The sequence below is a fragment of the Trichomycterus rosablanca genome, chromosome 22 (genome assembly GCF_030014385.1).
Source record: "Trichomycterus rosablanca isolate fTriRos1 chromosome 22, fTriRos1.hap1, whole genome shotgun sequence".
NCBI classification, from domain to species: domain Eukaryota; kingdom Metazoa; phylum Chordata; class Actinopteri; order Siluriformes; family Trichomycteridae; genus Trichomycterus; species Trichomycterus rosablanca.
In genome coordinates this window covers 6,526,281-6,547,922 of record NC_086009.1, presented here as the reverse complement: position 1 = coordinate 6,547,922, position 21,642 = coordinate 6,526,281, and the positions used below count along the sequence as shown (strand labels likewise).

Below are 21,642 nucleotides of genomic sequence, written 5' to 3'. Positions count from 1 at the left end.
CCTGATCAAGCTCCTGAAGGGTGGATAATTAGCTCAAACCTAAATCAGGTGTAGTAAGGAAAACCTGAACTTGCAGGACGGTGTAGGATCTGTAGGACTTCTAAAGTAAGAAACCCATCTGTAAGTGACTACGTTAACTGTGTTTACTGCTTTTTATACTGGTACTTAATGCAACTATTAATATAGAGCTCTTGCAGTGAAGGGGCCACCCTTCATACCATCATTTCTTCTATTCCCCCCATCCTCACTCCTCTGTGAAAGAAAGCAAAATGCAGAGCAGTGAAAGCAGCGACAAGGTGATAAATCAGTGTCAACATCAGAAAATGTTTCGTCCGAACAATAAGACAAACAGCATCAAGTGTATAGTGTTCTCAAACATAACATAACCATCATGGAATTACAGGAGTCTGAAGTATAGTAGGGAGGGAAAGTAGGGAGGGGAAAAAAATCCAAGATATCAGTGGGAATGTGTTCTAATTTACCAACTGTTCATGTCTCACTAAGACTAATATGATATCTTGGAAGCCTTCCAGGCAGCCAATGGTTTTAAGGAATGTTTAAATAAAAACGGAATACTCTTCCTGAGGAGAATTTTGGACGTTAGGACGAGCAGGTAGCATTTGTTGAATAAGGGTACTTAGATATACACACTGTTTTTGAGCTGGATTGAAGACTGTGCAAACAAAATAGAATTCAACTGCCTGTATTAAAGTGTTAAATTATATCTGGGCAGCTCTTTTGGCACAGTGTAATAAGTCATTGTGACACCATTGCATTTAACAAGAGTGTGTGTGTGATGCACAGTGTCCACACCTGGGATGCAACAGTTAGCCATCTGTCTAGTTGCTATGCTGTGCTAACATGTAGCGTTTATGAGGCAGTACTAAGAGTTTTTTATTTTTCTGTGTTATTTGTGTGTGTGAGTGTGTGGTATTCGGGCAGTTCCCACACCTTTGCAGCGCCAGTTAACATTTCGTCGTATTGCTATGCTGTACTAGCATGTAGCATTTACAGTTACGTTTTTATGTGTAATGCACAGGCAGTTTCCACACCTGTGCAGCGTCAGTTAGCCATCTGTCTAGTTGCTATGATGTACAAGCATGTAGCATTTATGGGGCAGTACTGAGAGTTTTTTTTTTATTTGTGTGTGTGTGTGAGTGTGTGTTGTGTGTGAGAGATATCCAGGCAGTTCCCACACCTTCAGTCAGTTAACATTTCGTCGTATTGCTATGCTGTACTAGCATGTAGCATTAACAGGTACGTTTTTATGTGTAATGCACAGGCATTTTCCACACCTGTGCAGCATCAGTTAGCCATCTGTCTAGTTGCTATGATGTACAAGCATGTAGCATTTATGGGGCAGTACTGAGAGTTTTTTTTTTATTTGTGTGTGTGTGTGAGTGTGTGTTGTGTGTGAGAGATATCCAGGCAGTTCCCACACCTTCAGTCAGTTAACATTTCGTCGTATTGCTATGCTGTACTAGCATGTAGCATTAACAGGTACGTTTTTATGTGTAATGCACAGGCATTTTCCACACCTGTGCAGCATCAGTTAGCCATCTGTCTAGTTGCTATGCTGTGCTAGCATGTAGCATTTATGGGGCAGTACTAAGAGTTTTTTTTTTATTTCTCTCTCTCTCTCTCTCTCTCTGTGTGTGTGTGTGTGTGTGAGAGAGAGAGAGTGTGTGTGTGTGTGGGTGAGAGTGAGAGAGTGTGTGTGTGTTTGTGAGAGTGTGTGTGTGAGAGAGAGAGAGAGTGTGTGTGTGAGAGAGACAGAGAGACAGAGAGACAGAGAGAGAGAGAGAGAGAGAGAGAGAGAGAGAGAAAGAGAGACTGTGTGTGTGAGAGAGAGAGAGAAAGAGAGAGTGACAACATCTCAAACATTCGTGGAAATTCCAGTTCAAATATAGCTTAAAATTTTTGAATCAATAATTGAACCGATTGCTCTATATGGCAGTGAAGTTTGGGGTTCGCTTACACACCATCAATTCCGTAATTGGGACAAACATCCATTAGAGACCCTGCACACAGAGTTCTGTAAAAGCATCCTAAAGGTGCACAGACACACCACGAACAATGCGTGCAGGGCAGAATTAGGCCGATTTCCTCTAATTATCAACATACAGAGAAGAGCAATCAACTTCTGGAACTATCTAAATGAGAGCGACCCCCAATCTTATCATTATAAAGCCCTGAAACACCAAGAGCTGAGCAAACATACCAGTCCCCTCATCCAACTGGTCCTGAGTCACTGCACCCATACACCACTAACACACACCGACACACTACTAACACACACAGACACACTAATAACACACACTAACACAATAAAGACTCAGGAACAGGAGAAATCTGCAAACATAATTAGAATAAACCAAATTACACAAAAACTCAGAACTAAATATATGAATTATTGGGATACTGAAACCAAAACCCAAAGTAAAATGCAGTGTTATTTGGCCCTAAACAGACACTACAGTGCAGCAGATTATCTGAGCACAGTATCCGACCCTAAATTAAGAAACACCCTGACGAGGTACAGACTGAGCGCACACGACCTGGCCGTGGAGACGGGGCGACACACCCGGTCCTGGCTGCCCCGGGAGGAGAGGTTGTGTCAGCACTGCACTCTCAGTACAGTAGAGACGGAGCTGCACTTCCTCACCCGGTGTACCAAGTACCACCACGTCCGCTCCCAATTCTTCCCTAAATTCAACATCATCATCCCCAACTTTACCTCCCTCCCAGACCCCGACAAACTGCCCCACCTACTGGGGGAGCACAGAGAGAGCTGCACACTAGCAGCACTCTATACACACACCTGTCACCAGGTGAGGGACAGTGGGTGACCATGTCTCATACACACACACACACACACACGCACACGCACAAACTGATTGTTTTTCTACCTCATTAATGTAAATATTATACTTTTTATTGTTATTATTTTGCACTGTTTTTATTAATATTTTATTCTATTCTATATTTTTTGCACATGTAACTGTTCTGTATATTTTTGTTCTTTCTTATTTTTATTGTTAATATTTCTCTGTAACTTGCTTTGGCAATACGAATGTCCTTATTTGTCATGCCAATAAAGCTTCTTTTGAGTTTGAGAGTGTGTGTGAGAGAGAGTGTGTGTGTGAGAGTGTGTGTGTGAGAGAGAGAGAGAAAGAGAGTGTGTGTGTGAGAGAGAGAGAAAGAGAGAGTGTGTGTGTGTGTGTGAGAGAGAGAGAGAGAGAGAGAGAGAGTGTGAGTGTGTGAGAGAGAGAGAGTGTGAGTGTGTGTGTGTGTGTGTGTGAGAGAGAGAGAGAGAGAGAGAGAAAGAGAGAGTGTGAGTGGCAGTTCCCGCACCTTTGCAGCGTCTTATTGCTATGCTGTACTAGCATGTAGCATTTACAGTTACGTTTTTATGTGTAATGCACAGGCGTTTTCCACACCTGTGCAGCGTCAGTTCACCTTCTGTTGTGTTTTATGTTGTACTAGCATGAACACAGTGCTTGTACAGTTATGTTCTTTTGTTTGTGTGTAATGCTCGGGCAGTTTCCACGCCTGAGCAGCGTCAGTTGTTGCTATGCTGTACTAGCATGTAGCATTTACAGGACAGTAAACTAAACGTCCAGCAGGTGGTGTACTGGCCTCACTAGTGCCCCAGTCCTCTCTGAGCTGGGAGCTAATGTTCAGCTGTACACGTTCAACCATTGTCTGCCTTAAAACTCAGTTGAGTTTCGTGTCTGTTGCTTTCTGAGTAGCGCTGTTTGACTTTCTATTTCTTCCCTAGCTAAGAGCAGTCAGCTAGACAGCAGCAAATGTGAGGTTTCCATGTAGCTAGTAAATAATGCAAATGTCTTCGTATGTCTGGGAGAATAAAATCTACAATAGCCCGGTGTGATGCTCTGATTGTCCTCTGAACTACATGGCTCCTAATCTAAACTTTGGAGGGCACCCTTCCAGCCTGACTAAATCAGGCGCTACACACTTGTTCCAGTGCTTTAATGAAACTTAAGCCTTGTTCACACTTTAACGTGGGTATTTACTTCTAATTTAACAGGATTTGTGAATAGCAGTGGCCCAATGCTGAACTCTGGAGTTTGAATATTCAGCTGTGCTATTAATCTGGCTGTTTCTACAAAACATAGTATATTCTGATAAATACATTTACCAGGGCACTCGGGTGGCGCAGCGATGAATTACACTAGCCCACTATCACCGGGATCCAGGGTTCAAATCTATTGGATGGTGTCCAAGAAAGGGATCAAAATTTAGATCCGCAGGACCCTGCACCACTTGGCCCCCCACCTGAAGAGACAACTGTGGAGCTTAATGGATGGATAATAAGGGTTCAAAAGATTTGATTCAAGCTGGTAAAGTTATGAGGTTAACATAGTAATTACCCAGGGTTTAAGTGTGACAAGGCCTCAAGAATCATCAAAGGGGGTGTGGTGCCTGTTACAATCTAAGTGAAAAGTTTACATACACTTATATGGCACATGTTTGTCATGACAATCTTGGATTTGTATCAATCACCTTAAAGCCAAACCTTTCTTATATTTAACCGGGCTTGGAACCACACCTCCCACTGGCTAGGATGTTTGGCCCTCTCGACATAGCCAATCATGTCTGTGTAGATGGCAGACTGCCATGACATACATGTCTCTTACATGTGTACATAAGGGCGTGTGGTAAATGCAGAGCTGCTGGCTACCCCCCCCCCCCTCCCCATTAGTTTTTCTGATTATTTTAACCCCTTCTGTTTATTTTCTGCCCTCAAAACTAAAGAATGAAACTGAAATGACAGTGATGTGAATATGGTGAAGAAAATATGGCCTGCTTTTTATTTGTTAAACCTAGAAATCCACTCCACTAACCACCCACCCCCTCTCCCCGGCTCCACCCTTCACCTTTAACCCCTGTGCAGACCCCCACCCCCCTCCCTCCCCTTCATTCCTCATGGAATGCTGAAAGATCAGTTGACCACAGCTGGCTTTAGAACTACTGGGCCTGAAGGAATCACCACCCAGGACAGGGGATCATGGGACATCCCTGTGGAGAGGTTGAGGGTGCCCCTGGGATTCTCATCCTCCCCGTCCTTCACACTGGAACAGTGCGCCCTGCGCTTTGAGCCCAGCATGGGCACCACAGGGAATCCAAGCGCAGAGAAGGCAGAAGGCATGAGGGGTGACTTGGCCATTCCACCAAAGGACAGGACCGGTGAGGTGGGACTTCCCAACATGCTTAGGTCCAAGGGTCGAGGACTCCGAGGCAGAGATGCTCCTAGCAGAGCAGCCGCCGCACCCGGGAAAATGATGTGGGCGTAGCTCAGTTCGGACTCTTTTCCCGAAATGTGAGATGGCTTCATCATGGGCGAGCCGCCATTACCCCCTCCTCCTCCTCCAGGACTTGACTGCTGCTCCTGCGAAGCCACGAAATGCCCGTGCGCCTTGATGTGTTTACGTAGCGAGCTCGGGTCCGTGTAGCGCTTCAGACAGCCGGCCATCTTGCAGTAGTATGGCTTGTCCACGTAGTGTGTGCGTGTGTGCTTGAAGCGATCGCTGGAGTTTGAATAGCGCTTGTTGCAGCCTTCATAGGGGCAAATGTACGGCTTTTCTCCTAGAAGAGTAGCAGAGCATTAGATATTGATTACACAATCAAATCAATATACACTATATGGCTAAAAGTATGTAAACAACCCTCCTAAGTATTGACTTTAGGCACTATTGCTTTTTATATAAAATACATTATAGGCTTTCTAATTTGTGCCAAGGGTTAGCAATTTGTATACCCCTGTACAGTCCTTAAAGACATGGTTTAATGAGTCTGTAGTGGAGGAACTTTCGTGGCCTGCAGAATCCTGATCTCAACCCTCATTATAAGTTATGGGATGTATGAAAACACGGATTGCAAGCCAGGCCTTTTCATAATTGCATAATTATCTGTTCTAACAAAAGCTCTTTTGACCGAATGAACATAAATTCCCACAGACACACTCAAAATTCTTGTGGAAAGCCTTCACAGAAGAGTGATTATATATAAGCTTATAGTTGCAAAGAGGGCAATTCCATATAAACACACATGATTTTGAAATAAAAATTCTAACATACTTAAGATCAGGTGTCCCCATACTTTTGACTATGATGTCAAAATGGGATGCCTTTGACCATATAGTGTAGAAACCTGTATTTGTATACAGTCCTGCTAACCTGTGTGTGAACGATTGTGAATCTTGAGATTCTCCAAGCGCGAGAAGCTTTTGTTGCAGGTCGGGCAGCGGTGAGGCTTCTCGTTGGTGTGAGTGCGAATGTGGATTAACATTTTGTACCTGCAGGGAAGAATATTAATGACCAGTTTTAAAATCTGCCGTGCAACACATAATGGAATCTCTGAGAAGAAGGTACCTCCTACCTTGCGTTGAAGCCCCGTCCTTTGCGAGCACAGCCCTCCCAGTGGCAACAATACCCAGAATCCTTCTCAGGCTTGACATGAAAGTCGTTTACATGGTCCACTAGATCTTGCAAGGAGTCGAAAAGCATGTGGCACTGCAAAGGAGATCAGGACTTTAAAACTGCTCTCGTTTGTTTGGATTTTAATGTCATGTTTTACACACTTTGGTTACATTCATGACAGAAACAGGAGTTACTCATTACACAAGATTCATCAGTTTACAGGGTTATATCGAATACAGTCACAGACAATTTAGTGTCTCACTTGCATGTCTTTGGACTGTGGGAGGAAACCGGAGCACCCGAAGGAAACCCACGCAGACACGGGGAGAAGATTCAAACTCCACACAGAAAGGACCCGGACCGCCCCACCTGGGGATCGAACCCAGGACCTTCTTGCTGTGAGGCAACAGTGCTACCCACTTAGCCACTGTGCCGCGCAACTGCTCTCGTACATTAGCAATGCATGTAATTAAGTGTGCTGGGGGAAAATTTGGCTGGAGTGGTCCTAATGTTCATCAGTATATACAGGTCCTTCTCAAAAAATTAGCATATTGTGATAAAGTTCATTATTTTCCATAATGTAATGATAAAAATTAAACTTTCATATATTTTAGATTCATTGCACACCAACTGAAATATTTCAGGTCTTTTATTGTTTTAATACTGATGATTTTGGCATACAGCTCATGAAAACCCAAAATTCCTATCTCAAAAAATTAGCATATTTCATCCGACCAATAAAAGAAAAGTGTTTTTAATACAAAAAAAGTCAACCTTCAAATAATTATGTTCAGTTATGCACTCAATACTTGGTCGGGAATCCTTTTGCAGAAATGACTGCTTCAATGCGGCGTGGCATGGAGGCAATCAGCCTGTGGCACTGCTGAGGTGTTATGGAGGCCCAGGATGCTTCGATAGTGGCCTTAAGCTCATCCAGAGTGTTGGGTCTTGTGTCTCTCAACTTTCTCTTCACAATATCCCACAGATTCTCTATGGGGTTCAGGTCAGGAGAGTTGGCAGGCCAATTGAGCACAGTAATACCATGGTCAGTAAACCATTCACCAGTGGTTTTGGCACTGTGAGCAGGTGCCAGGTCGTGCTGAAAAATGAAATCTTCATCTCCATAAAGCTTTTCAGCAGATGGAAGCATGAAGTGCTCCAAAATCTCCTGATAGCTAGCTGCATTGACCCTGCCCTTGATAAAACACAGTGGACCAACACCAGCAGCTGACATGGCACCCCAGACCATCACTGACTGTGGGTACTTGACACTGGACTTCAGGCATTTTGGCATTTCCTTCTCCCCAGTCTTCCTCCAGACTCTGGCACCTTGATTTCCGAAAACAGTACTTTGGACCACTGAGCAACAGTCCAGTGCTGCTTCTCTGTAGCCCAGGTCAGGCGCTTCTGCCGCTGTTTCTGGTTCAAAAGTGGCTTGACCTGGGGAATGCGGCACCTGTAGCCCATTTCCTGCACACGCCTGTGCACGGTGGCTCTGGATGTTTCTACTCCAGACTCAGTCCACTGCTTCCGCAGGTCCTCCAAGGTCTGGAATCGGCCCTTCTCCACAATCTTCCTCAGGGTCCGGTCACCTCTTCTCGTTGTGCAGCGTTTTCTGCCACACTTTTTCCTTCCCACAGACTTCCCACTGAGGTGCCTTGATACAGCACTCTGGGAACAGCCTATTCGTTCAGAAATTTCTTTCTGTGTCTTACCCTCTTGCTTGAGGGTGTCAATGATGGCCTTCTGGACAGCAGTCAGGTCGGCAGTCTTACCCATGATTGCAGTTTTGAGTAATGAACCAGGCTGGGAGTTTTTAAAAGCCTCAGGAATCTTTTGCAGGTGTTTAGAGTTAATTCGTTGATTCAGATGATTAGGTTAATAGCTCGTTTAGAGAACCTTTTCATGATATGCTAATTTTTTGAGATAGGAATTTTGGGTTTTCATGAGCTGTATGCCAAAATCATCAGTATTAAAACAATAAAAGACCTGAAATATTTCAGTTGGTGTGCAATGAATCTAAAATATATGAAAGTTTAATTTTTATCATTACATTATGGAAAATAATGAACTTTATCACAATATGCTAATTTTTTGAGAAGGACCTGTATAAATGTACACACCTTACAGTATGAAAGTTACACTTTTTTAAACCATTAATCGTGATTTAATATATTTTTTACCTTCCTCCAGTGGCAGGACAGCTGCTCATCTGCTGAAAGGTCAGGTGAGGCCCGTTTGTCCTTTGGCTGTCCGATAAACATTGAGGACGGCAGATGGAACCCTCCTCCTCCAATCGGCATGAAGAACTGAAAGGCTTGTGAGGAAGCCCCTCCCTCAACGTAACGGATATGAGAGTCCTGCAAGTGTGAGTCAGAAAAACTGTTTATTCAGATTTCTTATTTAGAGCTTTTGATTAGCAAAGCATCATTGGCTTGTTTGAAGAACATTTTCAGTTATTTGTCCTACACTAAATTCAAAAATCCCTTCTTGCCAGCTTGATTCCCCATCACACTTGTGACTTAGCATCTGACTGGCACTAATAGTTACATGGGATGCTTTCAAATCACAAATTCCACATTTGCCTATTGTTTATACAAACCACATTTCTGAAAATGTTGTAAAATGTTATAAAAACCAAGAATCTGTGATTTGTTCATTCGCTAGGACAGCTGATTTCCTCTGACCACTTCAGTGTATAAATACATATAAACATGTTTAGAATTTGATGCTTGCAACACTCAGAGGCGGAACAGAGGCGTGTTTACCACTGTATTACACCACCTCTTCTATTGATGACACTTTTTAATCATTTGGGTACCGAAAATACTAATTGTTAGTTGTGCAAGTGCAAAGGGTTATGGGCCTTGCTCAGGGGCCCAACAGTTTGCAACCTGGCAGTGGTGGGGCTTGAACCAGCAACATTTTGATTACTAGTCGAATACCTTAACCACTAGGCTACAACTGCCCTTAACTACACCAGATCTACTTCTAAAATATAATACAAATAGATAAAGCTGTCAGACAATGTTTTTATCATTATTATTAGTAGTAGTAGTAGCAATAGTGTTAGTGGTAGAGGTGGTAGTAGTAGTATTATGTATTGATTTTGATCAGGGTCACACTGGGTTTGGTGCATACAAGGCAGGTATAAGCAATCACAACATATAAGCAATAACTTTTTACATACTGTGACCAGAGGAGGCAGCCACAGTCATTTATTTATTATTATTACTATTATTACTATTATTATTGTTATAATTAAGGCCCGACCTAATTTACGGCTATCCATTTATTCTATTATTCAATTTATAAGTCTTATTTATGAGTGTTATTTAATGGCCGGCATTTTTTTAAATCTGTGATTTCCGTGAGTTTAGTAAGGCCCTAATAATAATAATTATTATTATTTAGGGTTTCTTAATATCTGTAGCCAGGCTACTGCTCAAGACTAATACTGAGCCAGGGTATGTATAATTACGAACTGTACAGCATCATATCTGAGAGCATAGATGTCGCTGATGGCCGCAGAGGGTCTGCGAGTTTCAGGCTGTTGATTGAGCACAGCCAGCAATACCTCAATTAAATTGTGACAGAATTAAATTAAGCAGCGTGAGGTCTGCATGCTCGTATCTCGTGCTAAATCTGATTTACCCCTGTGTCCCATATACTGGGCCTGGGAGAGGAAACAAGAAAAATGCTTCAGTGAATGAACACATGGGGGTATTTAATAAGAACCCCCTTCCTCTCCTAGAATATCAGGCTGATTCACTGAAGCTAACAGTATTACTGTGTGTGTGGGAAGGCTGTGTAAGAGTCGTCCTGTTTTCTGTTGTTCACAGCTCAGCCTAACCATTGTCTGAGTCAAAGTTTAAGCATGAAGTTCTTCATTAAACCCAGATGCTGTTTTACTACTTCATTTTTGGATTTTTTACTATTTCTCCCAATGTGCAGCTTTTTGCCCTTTTAATTGTAATGCTTCATCGTCACATGACTGCTAACAATTTGGAAGCATGATGGCTATCATGTGCTATTAAGAGCATTAAGGTTGAGCTTATACTTGGTGTTAACTACATAAACACAAATGTAGGATGACTGAAAAACACACACACATTCCAACATAGCCAATCATGTCTATGTAGACGCCCGACCAGCCGATAGCATCGCTGGGGATTCGAATCCTGGGTCTCAGTGGTAGTGAGCTAGCATAATTTACCACTGAGCACATGAAACAAATGTAAAATGTAAAAAGCATAGTCACATGGGTTACCTTTATTTACATTTCTTTTATCTATTGTGTTCTGCATTATATGAGTAAATGACGTACCAAATACTCCTGTCCCTGCATCAAGTTCTTAAAGTTTTTGGGGGGAAACAGTACAATGGTGGGGTGAACCGGCCTTAAAAATCACTGAAAGATGAGAACCACTGCTCTAGTCGATACAGCTTTTAATCATTAAATTGCACGCAGGTTCTACATGCCGGTATTTGAAGTAGTTTGGTAGGTTTGGTAGTTGGAGTCTCTTCACCTTGCAGAACTTTAGAGTTGGTCCCTAATACCTAAGGTCCACCTAATTTATGGCCATGAAAATCGCATCCGGGACCATGAAATGAGCCGTTTCCCGTGTAATATGCAATTTGCTGTAAAAAGTTTTGTATCTCCAAATCACCTCACTTGCAAAAAAAACCCCACACAGACACGGGAAGAACATGCAAAGTATGTTAGGAAGTGCTCCAGTAACAACTGCTCCATATTTACTTAGCAGGCTTAGTAGGCTTCTTTTACTCACCCCAGAGAAGATGTGAGAGGAGCCATTTCCATTGGCCAGCTCAGGAGAGCAGGGTGTGTGGCGTGAAGATGGGGACATACTGAGGTCTACTGCAGGGGGTGTGTATGCTTCAGGCCGTTCCATGGGCAAGCCTACACACACACACAAAAAATGTATTACTATTCAATATTTTATAGGTAAACCTTTATAAAAGCATATCCTGCTTGTTAGGTGACATGGTGGATGTTAGTAGTTCTTATTATAAACAAAGACTGAGTGTTGTGTTTACCTGTGTGAGAAGAAGCAGGGGAAGCTGGAACAATGTCCACCGTCCCATCATCGGCCATATGCAGATGTCCAGCCCTCTTAGCATGGATAGGAGAAGGGGTCAGGGTGGGTGGTGACCTGGAACTTCGATCATGCCCATTAACGTGCCCCCTGGGCAGTTTCAGGTCCAGCGGCTCGTCCAAGGAGAGCATGGCTACAGCCCAGCGTCTGTGACCTTTAGCAAAATAATGTATAGAAACAGAAAGAGTTTGGTTAATGTAATAAACCACCCAACATACCAACATAGTTAATGATAAATCATGGCTAGGTGGGGTTTTCTGAAAATATGACAATCAGCTGGGTCAGCATAGATTGTTACCATGTGACATAAAGGAATATATATATATAAGCTCAAATCTGGCAGAACAGGAAAGCTTTTGTCCCATTGTAAGCAGAGCAAGTTTAAAACCCAGCAAATCTCAGCCGTCTGTGGCAGGAAATATAAAGCCATGTTTACTCAGTAGTAGGGCTGGGCGATATGGATCAAAAATAATATCTCGATATTTTTTCGCTGAACGGCGATATATGATATATATCTCGATATTTTTTTATCCCATAGGATAATAACAAAAAGACACTTCTGAGACAAAGCTACATGTTCCAAATTTTTTACAGGTACTTTTATTAAAATTTTAAATTTTCTGTATTTTGTCTTTCCAGTAAAAATAATGTAACATAATGTAATGGCAGTCAGACAATTTCCATAGGGGTGGCCAGACTGAGACCATTGCTCACACAGGGGTCACACAGAAACTGATACCTTTTTTTATGTGGTCACTCACTCATTTACCTATACAGGCAGTGAGTGCCATGTAGAATTACATCACGAAGACCCGCATACTACTAATAAGCTTTTTTTCTCTTAATTTTCCCTGACAAGTAAAAAAACTAAATATAGCAACCTTAACATTATGAGGAAGAATTTCAAAGATATTCCTTTGCAATACTTTATCATTTGGCTGCCAACTTGTGTGTAATGATGACACTCAATTGAACCCCAGAACATGCCAGTGTGAATGCATGGAAAACTAATTTTAATTTTCTTTTAACAATATGATACAGACTGACCGACACTATTAAGCCAAATCAGCATTGAAAATTGACTTTACTTTTAATAGCCTTCTTCAATGCTGCAGCTTTTTAAAACAGAATATTTTCTTTAAAATAGAAGTGTTATTTAACTGCTATTAAATTGTTTCCTGCCCAATCTGGCAACACTGGAACGTGCAGAGTCCAGTGACGCCTTTACTCATAGCGTGCCACAATTACTACTAAGTACAGTATGGTATTAGTACTAAGTAATAGTAATACTACTTCTGTGTTGGTGGTTGACATTAATGTTAAGAGTATTCCTGCACTGGTTGGTGGAGGTGTGCTGATGAATTGCGTCCCTGTGTAAACCTGCATGCAGAAATACTTCTGCAAAAAAGTTGCCGGCAATGCGGTGGTTGGGGTTTGGGTTGCCAAAGATTAATTTATGGTGGACTTGGAGTTTTTGGAACGAGCTCCTCCACTGCAGTGCCGCTTTCCGCCATACTCGTTTCTGTGCCCAAATGACCCACCTAACAAACGTACGCCATTTGCGTAGCTGTGTGACGTCATTACGTAAACAACGCAGAATATGGCTATTATTACGATATGGGATTTTTTGTATCGTTTTAAAAATTATACCGGTATTATCGTGAACGATACGATATAGCACACCCCTACTCAGTAGTCTTGTTGTCTACTGAGGAAGTTCCATACATTAGTTTGCGGTCATCCTCTGCCATCCTCATACTGGTCAAACTTCATAACAGCCATACTGTTAAATTTTGATTGAAAATTTTTGACATTGCCAAAACTATTTTGTGGTGGCTGACTTGTGGTGGCACCAAACTGACAGCCGGCAAGCATGTCACATGTCAATTTAGGACCACCGAGCTTTACTCTTAAATGACTACACTGAACATTAAATTAGAGAAACATGACTGTAGAAAGAAGATCAAGAGTGAAAGGATAGAACTTCAGTCATGACAACTGGAAGGACCATTCATTAATAGAGATGTCACTGAAGTGGTGGGCAGTATTACTACTTGTGTCAAGAAGGCAATCATCTCCAAACAAAGAACTGTCCAGACTCTGGTTTTCTCTGTAGTTCTTTATGGATGTGAAAGCAATACAATAAAAAAGCAGGACAGGAAGATTATTGATGCCTTTATAACTTTAATGCTGACAGAGACTTTTGAGTTCCTCGGATGGCGAAGACAAAGAAATTGATCCTTGACCAACCAAATCAATCCTAACCTGTCACTCCAAGCCCAGATAACCAAACTGAAGTTATCTCGCATTTAAAAAAACTATCATTAAAAAGGCAGTTATGCTTGGAAGCGTTAAAGGTAAAAGAGGAAGAGGATGACCAGCAACAAGATGGACGGACACAATTAAAGAGAAAATGAACAAGTCATCAGGAGGCCTTAAGACCCAAACAGAAGACGGAATGTTCTGGAGAAACACTATTCATAAGGACATATGGTCACCTGTATTCAGTTTTGACTTGACTGCAATAATGTCTGACTCTAGAGCCTTGTGCAAAAGTTTGGACACCCCTGGTTAAATTCCATAGTGTTGATTTTCTTAATAATATTAAGATAAACATCCTGTACAGAAAACACGCATTGTGTTTTTAGTGCATTTTTTTTTTACTTATTTGCCTTTTTATTTACAATAAAACATAAAAATAAATGTGCTATAACGTTTACACACACCACATTTTTATATTTTTCCATCAATGTCAAATTTAGCAAGAAACAGTAAATGTTGTTTTGATCTAAAAATGTTTGTTGCCAGTACAGAATGTGTTTACTTCATTTTATTTAGAAATTGCAGTCTAAACGTTCACATCAAACCTTTGCAAGCTGTGAGGAACAAAGCCACGTTGGAAATTTAAGCACAGCGGTCACCAGTCAAACATTTTGCTAACTCGCCTTGTGTATATACACTGGCAATGTAAAGGAACAAAATCCTGCATGTTCACACTCATCCACATGCTCAAAATCACACTTATCCATAAGCTTTCTCCACCCCGCTGACCTTTGCTCGCACGCTAGTTTAAAAGAATGTCTGCAATCCAATCCAGATGGCCAACCTGACCCAGCAGTACCCCCCCCCCTTTCTGAAACACACACATACTGCTACCCCCATGACACCACTGCACAACCCTACACTATTTTGCCGGTTGCAATTTTCTTTATCTCTCAACTGTTGGTCTGTCTGTCCAGCTGTTCTACACAAAAAGACCCAAATTCCATAACTTGCACTTTCTCCGCTCCAAGAGTCACCATCTGAAGGGCAGAACCACATAACCAGACCCATCCAGCTCGGTAATGCCTCAGCTCCCTGCACGCTGATGTGGATAAACGTACAAACTCACACACAAACCCCCACATGTTCTGTAGCTGTAAGTCAGGAAAATGACCCCTGCAGCTTTGTCATGTTATGCAGCTCCAGCACACAAGGTTCACTGGGTATGTCTGGGACTTCAAAAGATTGCTTGCTCTCCTGGTGTTTCTCTACCTCACACACACACACACACGTGTGCACATGTGAATGTGTACCCACTAAGCTTTCATCACCAATACACCTATCGGTAGGGCCCTACTAAATTCACTGAAAAATGTGCTTAATTTCATGGACCTCGTTTTTCAAAAATCCCAGATTTCACGGATTTTAAAAGAGTTTTTTAAAGTGCCACATTTTACGACAGTCAATAAATTACACTCATAAACTGAATGATAGAATAAATGGATGTTACAATACACAGCACAGCCTTCTTTAATAGTTGAATGTAAACCTAAAACATTCAGTGACTCAAATACGAAAATACTTGTCGCCTCTGCCTCCAAAAAATTGGTTGGGAGTTTTATTTCAGTTACCCTAGTTGTGTTTTTAGGTGCTTTAGACTTTGACTGCTTGGACATTTTGACTAACCGATTGCTAACTGAATTGCCATAGGATTGCTAGAACCGTCTCATAGTCCAAATTAACCAGTAAATGTGAGGCACTTGAACGCTACACAAATGAAAAATGTTAAATCGCAAAATTTGAATTTCACAGCAAATTGCATATTACACAGGACACTTCACGGTCCGTCTTTACCTATGAGCTTTAAATTATGCTTTTCTGTCAAGAAGACCTGAAGGCCCTTATGTGGAAAGTTTAAGAAAAGATGGGACTTAAGCTCAATATAAAAAACAACAAAATAAAAAAAAAACACTAACTTTACCACTGATGGAGAAGATATGAAAGTGAAGGGCAGATATTGCCTATTAGGGTCCATTATTAAGAGCAAAGAATTCAGCAGTCAGCAAATACGACACAGGCTGGCACTTGGCAGAATAAGAATGATCTACAGATCTTCGAATGTAAAGATTTGTCTATCCAAACAAAGATCCCAGTAAAAAATGTCCAAACAAGTCCATCTATGATTCCCAATTATTCCTTTCTGTTGGATTGCAATAGTTTACATATGTTTGTAAGCGGCATGTGTGACAGTAGTCTTGGACACTGAGTTTTACTGAAATTCTTTGTCCATAGAGATCCCAAATGTGACTTTGTATTGTCTGTATGGAAGGGGACAGAAATATGCTTAGATTATTATTGTTTAGGTAACGTTTCTTTAGTGATGGATTGACGATAGCCAGTGACTTCTGTGTCCATATAAATATGGCTCCAGTTAGACTGTACCAACATAAAAAAATCTGTAAAGCTTTGTACAGATCTAAGAAAGAGGACCATAGAATTTCACAACTCAGGAATGTTACTTGGAACTATTTCTAAGCAACATCAGGTCCCAAGATTGTCCATAAGTACAAAGTATTCTCTGGGACTGTTTTGCTGCCAGTTTAACTAGTGCATTGCAGAGAGTAGACAGAATAATCAAAATGGGAAAAATCTGCTATATCAGCCTGAAATGAAGCCTATTATGCTGTAATAACAGCTCTGATCCATGACATGGACATCTAAAGAAGACATTACCAGCAGATCATTTAACTTCTGTGTTGTAAAGTGGATGCCAGGCCATACATACACAGATCTTGGAAAATACAGGGGCAGTCAACCCTCTTTCATTCCTCCGAGATCCAGTTCCGATGCCTGCGTGCCCATTGTAAATGCAACCAACGGTGGACAGGATTGCATGGGCACTTGGACTGGTCTGTGACTATGTATCCCATTCACTAAAGGGTTTGATGCACTGTGTGTTGATACACAGTCATCTCATTACCAATATTTTAGCAATTTAGACCTCATAGCTCAATTTCGTATTTTATGGCTAAAAGTATGTGCCAAGTCACTTGGTAGGCATCTCAGTCTAAAACTTTGTGCATAATATTAAGTTGCCCTCTCCCTTCAGGCATTACCAGCCTTGAAAAGACTGGCAGTGTGTGTCTGAGGGAAACTGTGCCCATTCAATCCAAATAATTTGTAACATCAGGCATTGATAATAGACAAGAAGGCCTGGCTCACGATCAATATTTTAATTCATACCATGGATATTAAGATTGAGGTCAAGGCTCCATACAAAACCATCACTTTAAGTTCAGGTGATATACATTTGGCTGTATACCATATCTACCACTACTTGTGTTTGGTGTTTGTCCAAAGCTGATACTGAAAAGAACCCTTTTTTGTTGATCTATGTCACTGAAATCTGACCTGACTGCTCTGACAGCAGGACTACAGCTCTGTTCCGAAGCGCCTCCTCATTATGGCTTCATCCAGAGAAGAATCCCAAAACAAAAGGCCTTCTCACATGGGTTATGAGGTCCATGTGCAAAACATTACAGGCCCATGGCAGAGAACAGCTGTAATAAATCATCTCGTCCCCTGTTTAATTAGCTCCGCCGAAACCTTCACATCCATCCTCGGAACAGTCTGTGTCCAAGCATATTTCGAAAAAGTGCAGACAAGAAGTTGGGATTAGAAATGATATTCTACAGAGAAAACTAACACAAGTAAATATGAAGTTTGGTTACTACTTTTACCAAAATACCGTTATGATTTGGGGGGAAAAAACGTACTAGGAATCTGTTGGCAACCCATTCATAATATCAGACATTGAGTGCAAATTGTTCTGAGCCTTTATTGGCCACAGCATTTCAGATAGGTGAGGACACTCAACAGTGTGTTATTTCACCTCAGGATACCTCAGTGACTGACTGCACTGACTAAAAGCCGGGCAATGCCCTCCTCAGAACAAACAGTCTAGTGTTCTGTGTGTCAGGGGTGCTGGCGATCTTTAAGCCAGAAAGAGAGTGGCGGGTTTATGTGAAGTTTAGGCAGAGGGTGTTGCTTTGGCCCCACGTGGACTTCCTCACCTTTCTGTGCTGTCGGCAGGCCTTTGAAAGGGTGCATTGTCCCCCTGTGCCAGGCCCCTCCTTCACCCCTTTCCCTAGCAAGGTAAACATACGCCACAGAGGCTGGACGAAGGGGTTTGAGGATGCTGTGGTGTGCAGGGGACTAAAGGGGGAGTAGCGACTTCAAAGTGACACCAGTATTAACTGCCTGGTTACGGTATAAATTATATTTCCTTTTGAACAGGCTTTCAAAGCTGTTCGATGACCAAATAAAAAATGAAAAATAAAAGATACAGCCAATGTAACAGTTTAAATATACCATGGCTCAGATTCAACATGTCAAGGAACTATACAGAATAAAATAAAAAAGATCTTTTTGGTTTAAATGATGGTGGTGAGTGCTACCTCGCCACTGAGGCACCAGGTGGCACACACCACCATGATGATTTGGACAATTCATTACCTTACAACAAAATAGTCAGAGATTTAAATAAAAGCCTGCACATTTATGAGTATTTTAAGCATGGATATAAAAATTCAGACCTGTTTGAGTTTCTTTGCAAATACCCATGACTTAAACTGTAACTAAATCTCCCCTCTTTTCTAGCCCTGGGAGATGGTCTCCAGGAGCGCTCCCCCTCTGAGCCCTTTTACACCATTTGGGCTGCTGTCCCAGCAACCCAGAGAGAGGGCGTGGGTCTCCAATATCACATTCTTGGCACAGACACATAAGAAACACAGATGTGTTCAGTCCTCTGAGCTGTATTCATCCTTCATTCGAGCAACAGACAGTGGCCCTATAAAAGTATAATGGAGTTATGTGTCAGTGGTTTTAAACCAGGGGTGGGGCCTACTAGAGCTTTAGAGAGTTTTGGAGAAAGAGGGTAACTTTCTAAATCTCAAAGTAAAATCTTAAAGTAGCTGCTAATAACAATAGGAACTATGCATTCTGTAATAATCAGTACAAAGACAAATGCAGGTAATTTCTGAGCAAGGCAATAGCTTAGAACTGATTAGTGCGTACACTGAATAAATGATACAAAACAAAAATCACTAAAGCTTTAAAAATTATTTATTACTTTTAGTCTTCATAACTCTGCACTGAAGCACCTAAAGTGATACGTCAACCCACCACTGAAGAAAACAGGGTTCAAGCTTCAGCTGGGCCACCAGCCTGGTCTGGCACTCTACAGACACACTTGATGGCAACACAGAGATTCGAACCAGGATCTCAGCATTGGTTAACTAGCATAATAGACCTCTGCGCCACCCGTTAATGAATTTGTGGGGGGTTCTTTTTTCCCCAAATTTTCCTTCCAATCTACGCAGATCCAATTACCACATTGCGTTACACTACCGCTCTACTGATATTGACCTCCACTCTGACTGAGGAGAGCCGTGACTAGCACACGCCCCCTCCGACACGTGTGCAGTAGCCGACTGCTTTGCGCATGGAGAGTCACACCCTGATCACAGTGTTCCCCGGCTCTGGGCAGACGCCATCAATCAGCCAGCAGAGGTCGTGATTATATCAGTTATGAGGAATCACCTTCGGCACACTCCCTGAACAACAAGCCAATCATTGTTTGTGTGGGTGCCCAGCCTGCAGTAGCAGAGCCGAGATTTTAAAACAGCACTATAGGTGTCTATATGTGACCCGTTGTTCAGATATTTAGTATTAAGTCTTTCAGACTGTTTGGGAAAACATAGCAAATTTATGCCTTCCTTAGAAGAAGCATGTCACATCCTTAACATCCATTACGACAAACTGACCCCACCTCTACTGACTAATGCACACCCGAAGCACAGCCTGCATCCACCCCTCCTCATCCCCTGGCACGTATATACATACACACAGCCCAGAAGCTGAGGGATTTTTTCCTGCTCCCCTCGGCCTGGGCCAGCCACTTTTCAGACAGGAAACCTCAGTTTCCACTCTGCCTGTGTAGGGCCTCTTGCCTTCTCTGCCTCCTTCCCTCTATCCCCCCGCCCCCTTCTTCTTCTGAATTTCTTATCCCACCCCTGCAGTTTTCCCATCATCCCTCCCTCAAACTGTTTTTCTTTATTCGTACACGTCTTAAGTTTCAGACGGCACACAGAGAGGGACACAAACCTCCGCTTTTCACAAATCGACTGTAATAGTTTATGCTCCAAAATGTGATTTTCATCTCCGCATAATTTATTAAGGAGCTTATGGAATATTATGGTTTGGGCGATTTAGGAAAGAGGACGAGGTAAGTGCTAGCAACGGAGATGAAAAAGCGGGAGAGAAAAAGACTGAGAGCAAGCCAACATAAGTAAACTGTCAACGGTTCCAAAAGCCGCCACCTGCCAAGAGATCACGGCGCTGTGTGATCTCCGACTGCCAAAAGGAGGCAGTAATGAAGGGGGAAAAAAGTGGTGGAAAATGAGAGAGGGAGGAAAGGAGAAAGGCAGGAGATTGCAACAGGAAGCCTCTTAGTGAGCTACCGATGGCCCCCAGCCAGACGTCTCAGACACTGAGGAATTCTGCACGGAGGGTAGGAACAGAGAGAGCGAGAGAGGCAGGGGGAGAACTGCAAATGAAAACTATACACTGGAAAAAATAATACTACCTGGGTTAGAACTAGGGACGTCATCTGTTACAAATACAAATCCATCACACCTAAATATACCACACACAGATCAATCTGCAGATTATACTGTAACAATATGCATTTGTCCGACAAAGGCCACAACCAGCCAGAATTAAATTAGTCTCCAGTTATTATTTTCCCCAGAATATCCACAGCCTTGGTGCTTGACCCTGAGGGAGAGGCTTCCTTTATGTCAGCAGACTTGATGCCATTTGTGAGCTTAGGGTGTGCGAGGCAGCTTTTTCAGCAAACACCAAGCCTGACCTCACTTGACTCAGAGAATACAATCTGGAGTGTGCCAAATGAGAGCCAGATAAAGAGGCTGTATTCAACAATCTACTCAGTAGCGCCATCTTCACACGATTCCTGCAATGTGTTTCCAGATTCACCAGAAATGGGCTATAAAGCCTGAAAATGTGGCATTTCTTTTAAAGGCCTGTGGGGTCGCTGAAGCTGAGGGGGTATTTAGCTGTTGAGGTAGTTTTGGTTGAGAGCTACATGGCTAATGAGGTAGTTACTGTGGGTAATTTAGCTGATGGGGCTGTTGTGCGTGCAAATATGCATTTGGTGGGAGTGTGAATATTTTGCTCAGATAGGTGATTGTGTGTATGCAAGCATGCATGTGGATTAGTTCATTGCCAGTGCAGCAGTAACTCCTGCTGTCTGGTAAAGACACCAACATGAGCAGTGGAAGAATATGATGGGAGGAGAGCAGTTCTGTGTACATGCCTAGACCCTTTGAATAAATCTGCCACTGACCTCTGTAAATAAGTGGTAAGAGATGCTCAGATAGTGTAGTGGTAAAACACTAGCCAACCAGTGCTGAGATTTGAGCTTTCGAGTTTGAGTCTTATCTCTGAATGAGATCTCATCTATTTTTGAATCTCATGCTTTGTGCTCAGTATGATCACATATACACAATATTTGTTACTCTGGACATAAAACAGTCACATTTATTTGGACAAATGAAAACCTATGAATTCAAAAATTAAGGCTAAATACCTGTGTTTATTTATCCTCAACACAAGCTGAATAATAAAAAAAAGAAACCACTTTACAATACTGAATTACTCCTTGTGTTGTAAATTACTGTTGACACTGACTTCAGACCAACCACAGTGTCATTCGCAACCACTGACTTAAAATGATGCAA

At 42.1% G+C, this 21,642-nt stretch overlaps 1 protein-coding gene across 1 annotated transcript in view; it reads right to left on the bottom strand.

Moving 5' to 3' along the window:
- Positions 1–4,940: 4,940 nt before the first annotated feature.
- The window catches only part of glis2b (GLIS family zinc finger 2b), a 29,835-nt gene continuing 13,133 nt past the window's right edge, over positions 4,941–21,642 (bottom strand). The window contains exons 2-7 of the mRNA XM_063018878.1: positions 11,502–11,714; positions 11,234–11,364; positions 8,627–8,803; positions 6,403–6,536; positions 6,201–6,319; positions 4,941–5,610 (exon numbers count right to left, since the gene is read on the bottom strand). Of these exons, the coding sequence (XP_062874948.1) occupies positions 4,967–5,610; positions 6,201–6,319; positions 6,403–6,536; positions 8,627–8,803; positions 11,234–11,364; positions 11,502–11,691 (1,395 nt within the window). The 5' untranslated portion in view covers positions 11,692–11,714 and the 3' untranslated portion in view covers positions 4,941–4,966. The remainder of the gene's footprint in view (positions 5,611–6,200; positions 6,320–6,402; positions 6,537–8,626; positions 8,804–11,233; positions 11,365–11,501; positions 11,715–21,642) is intronic.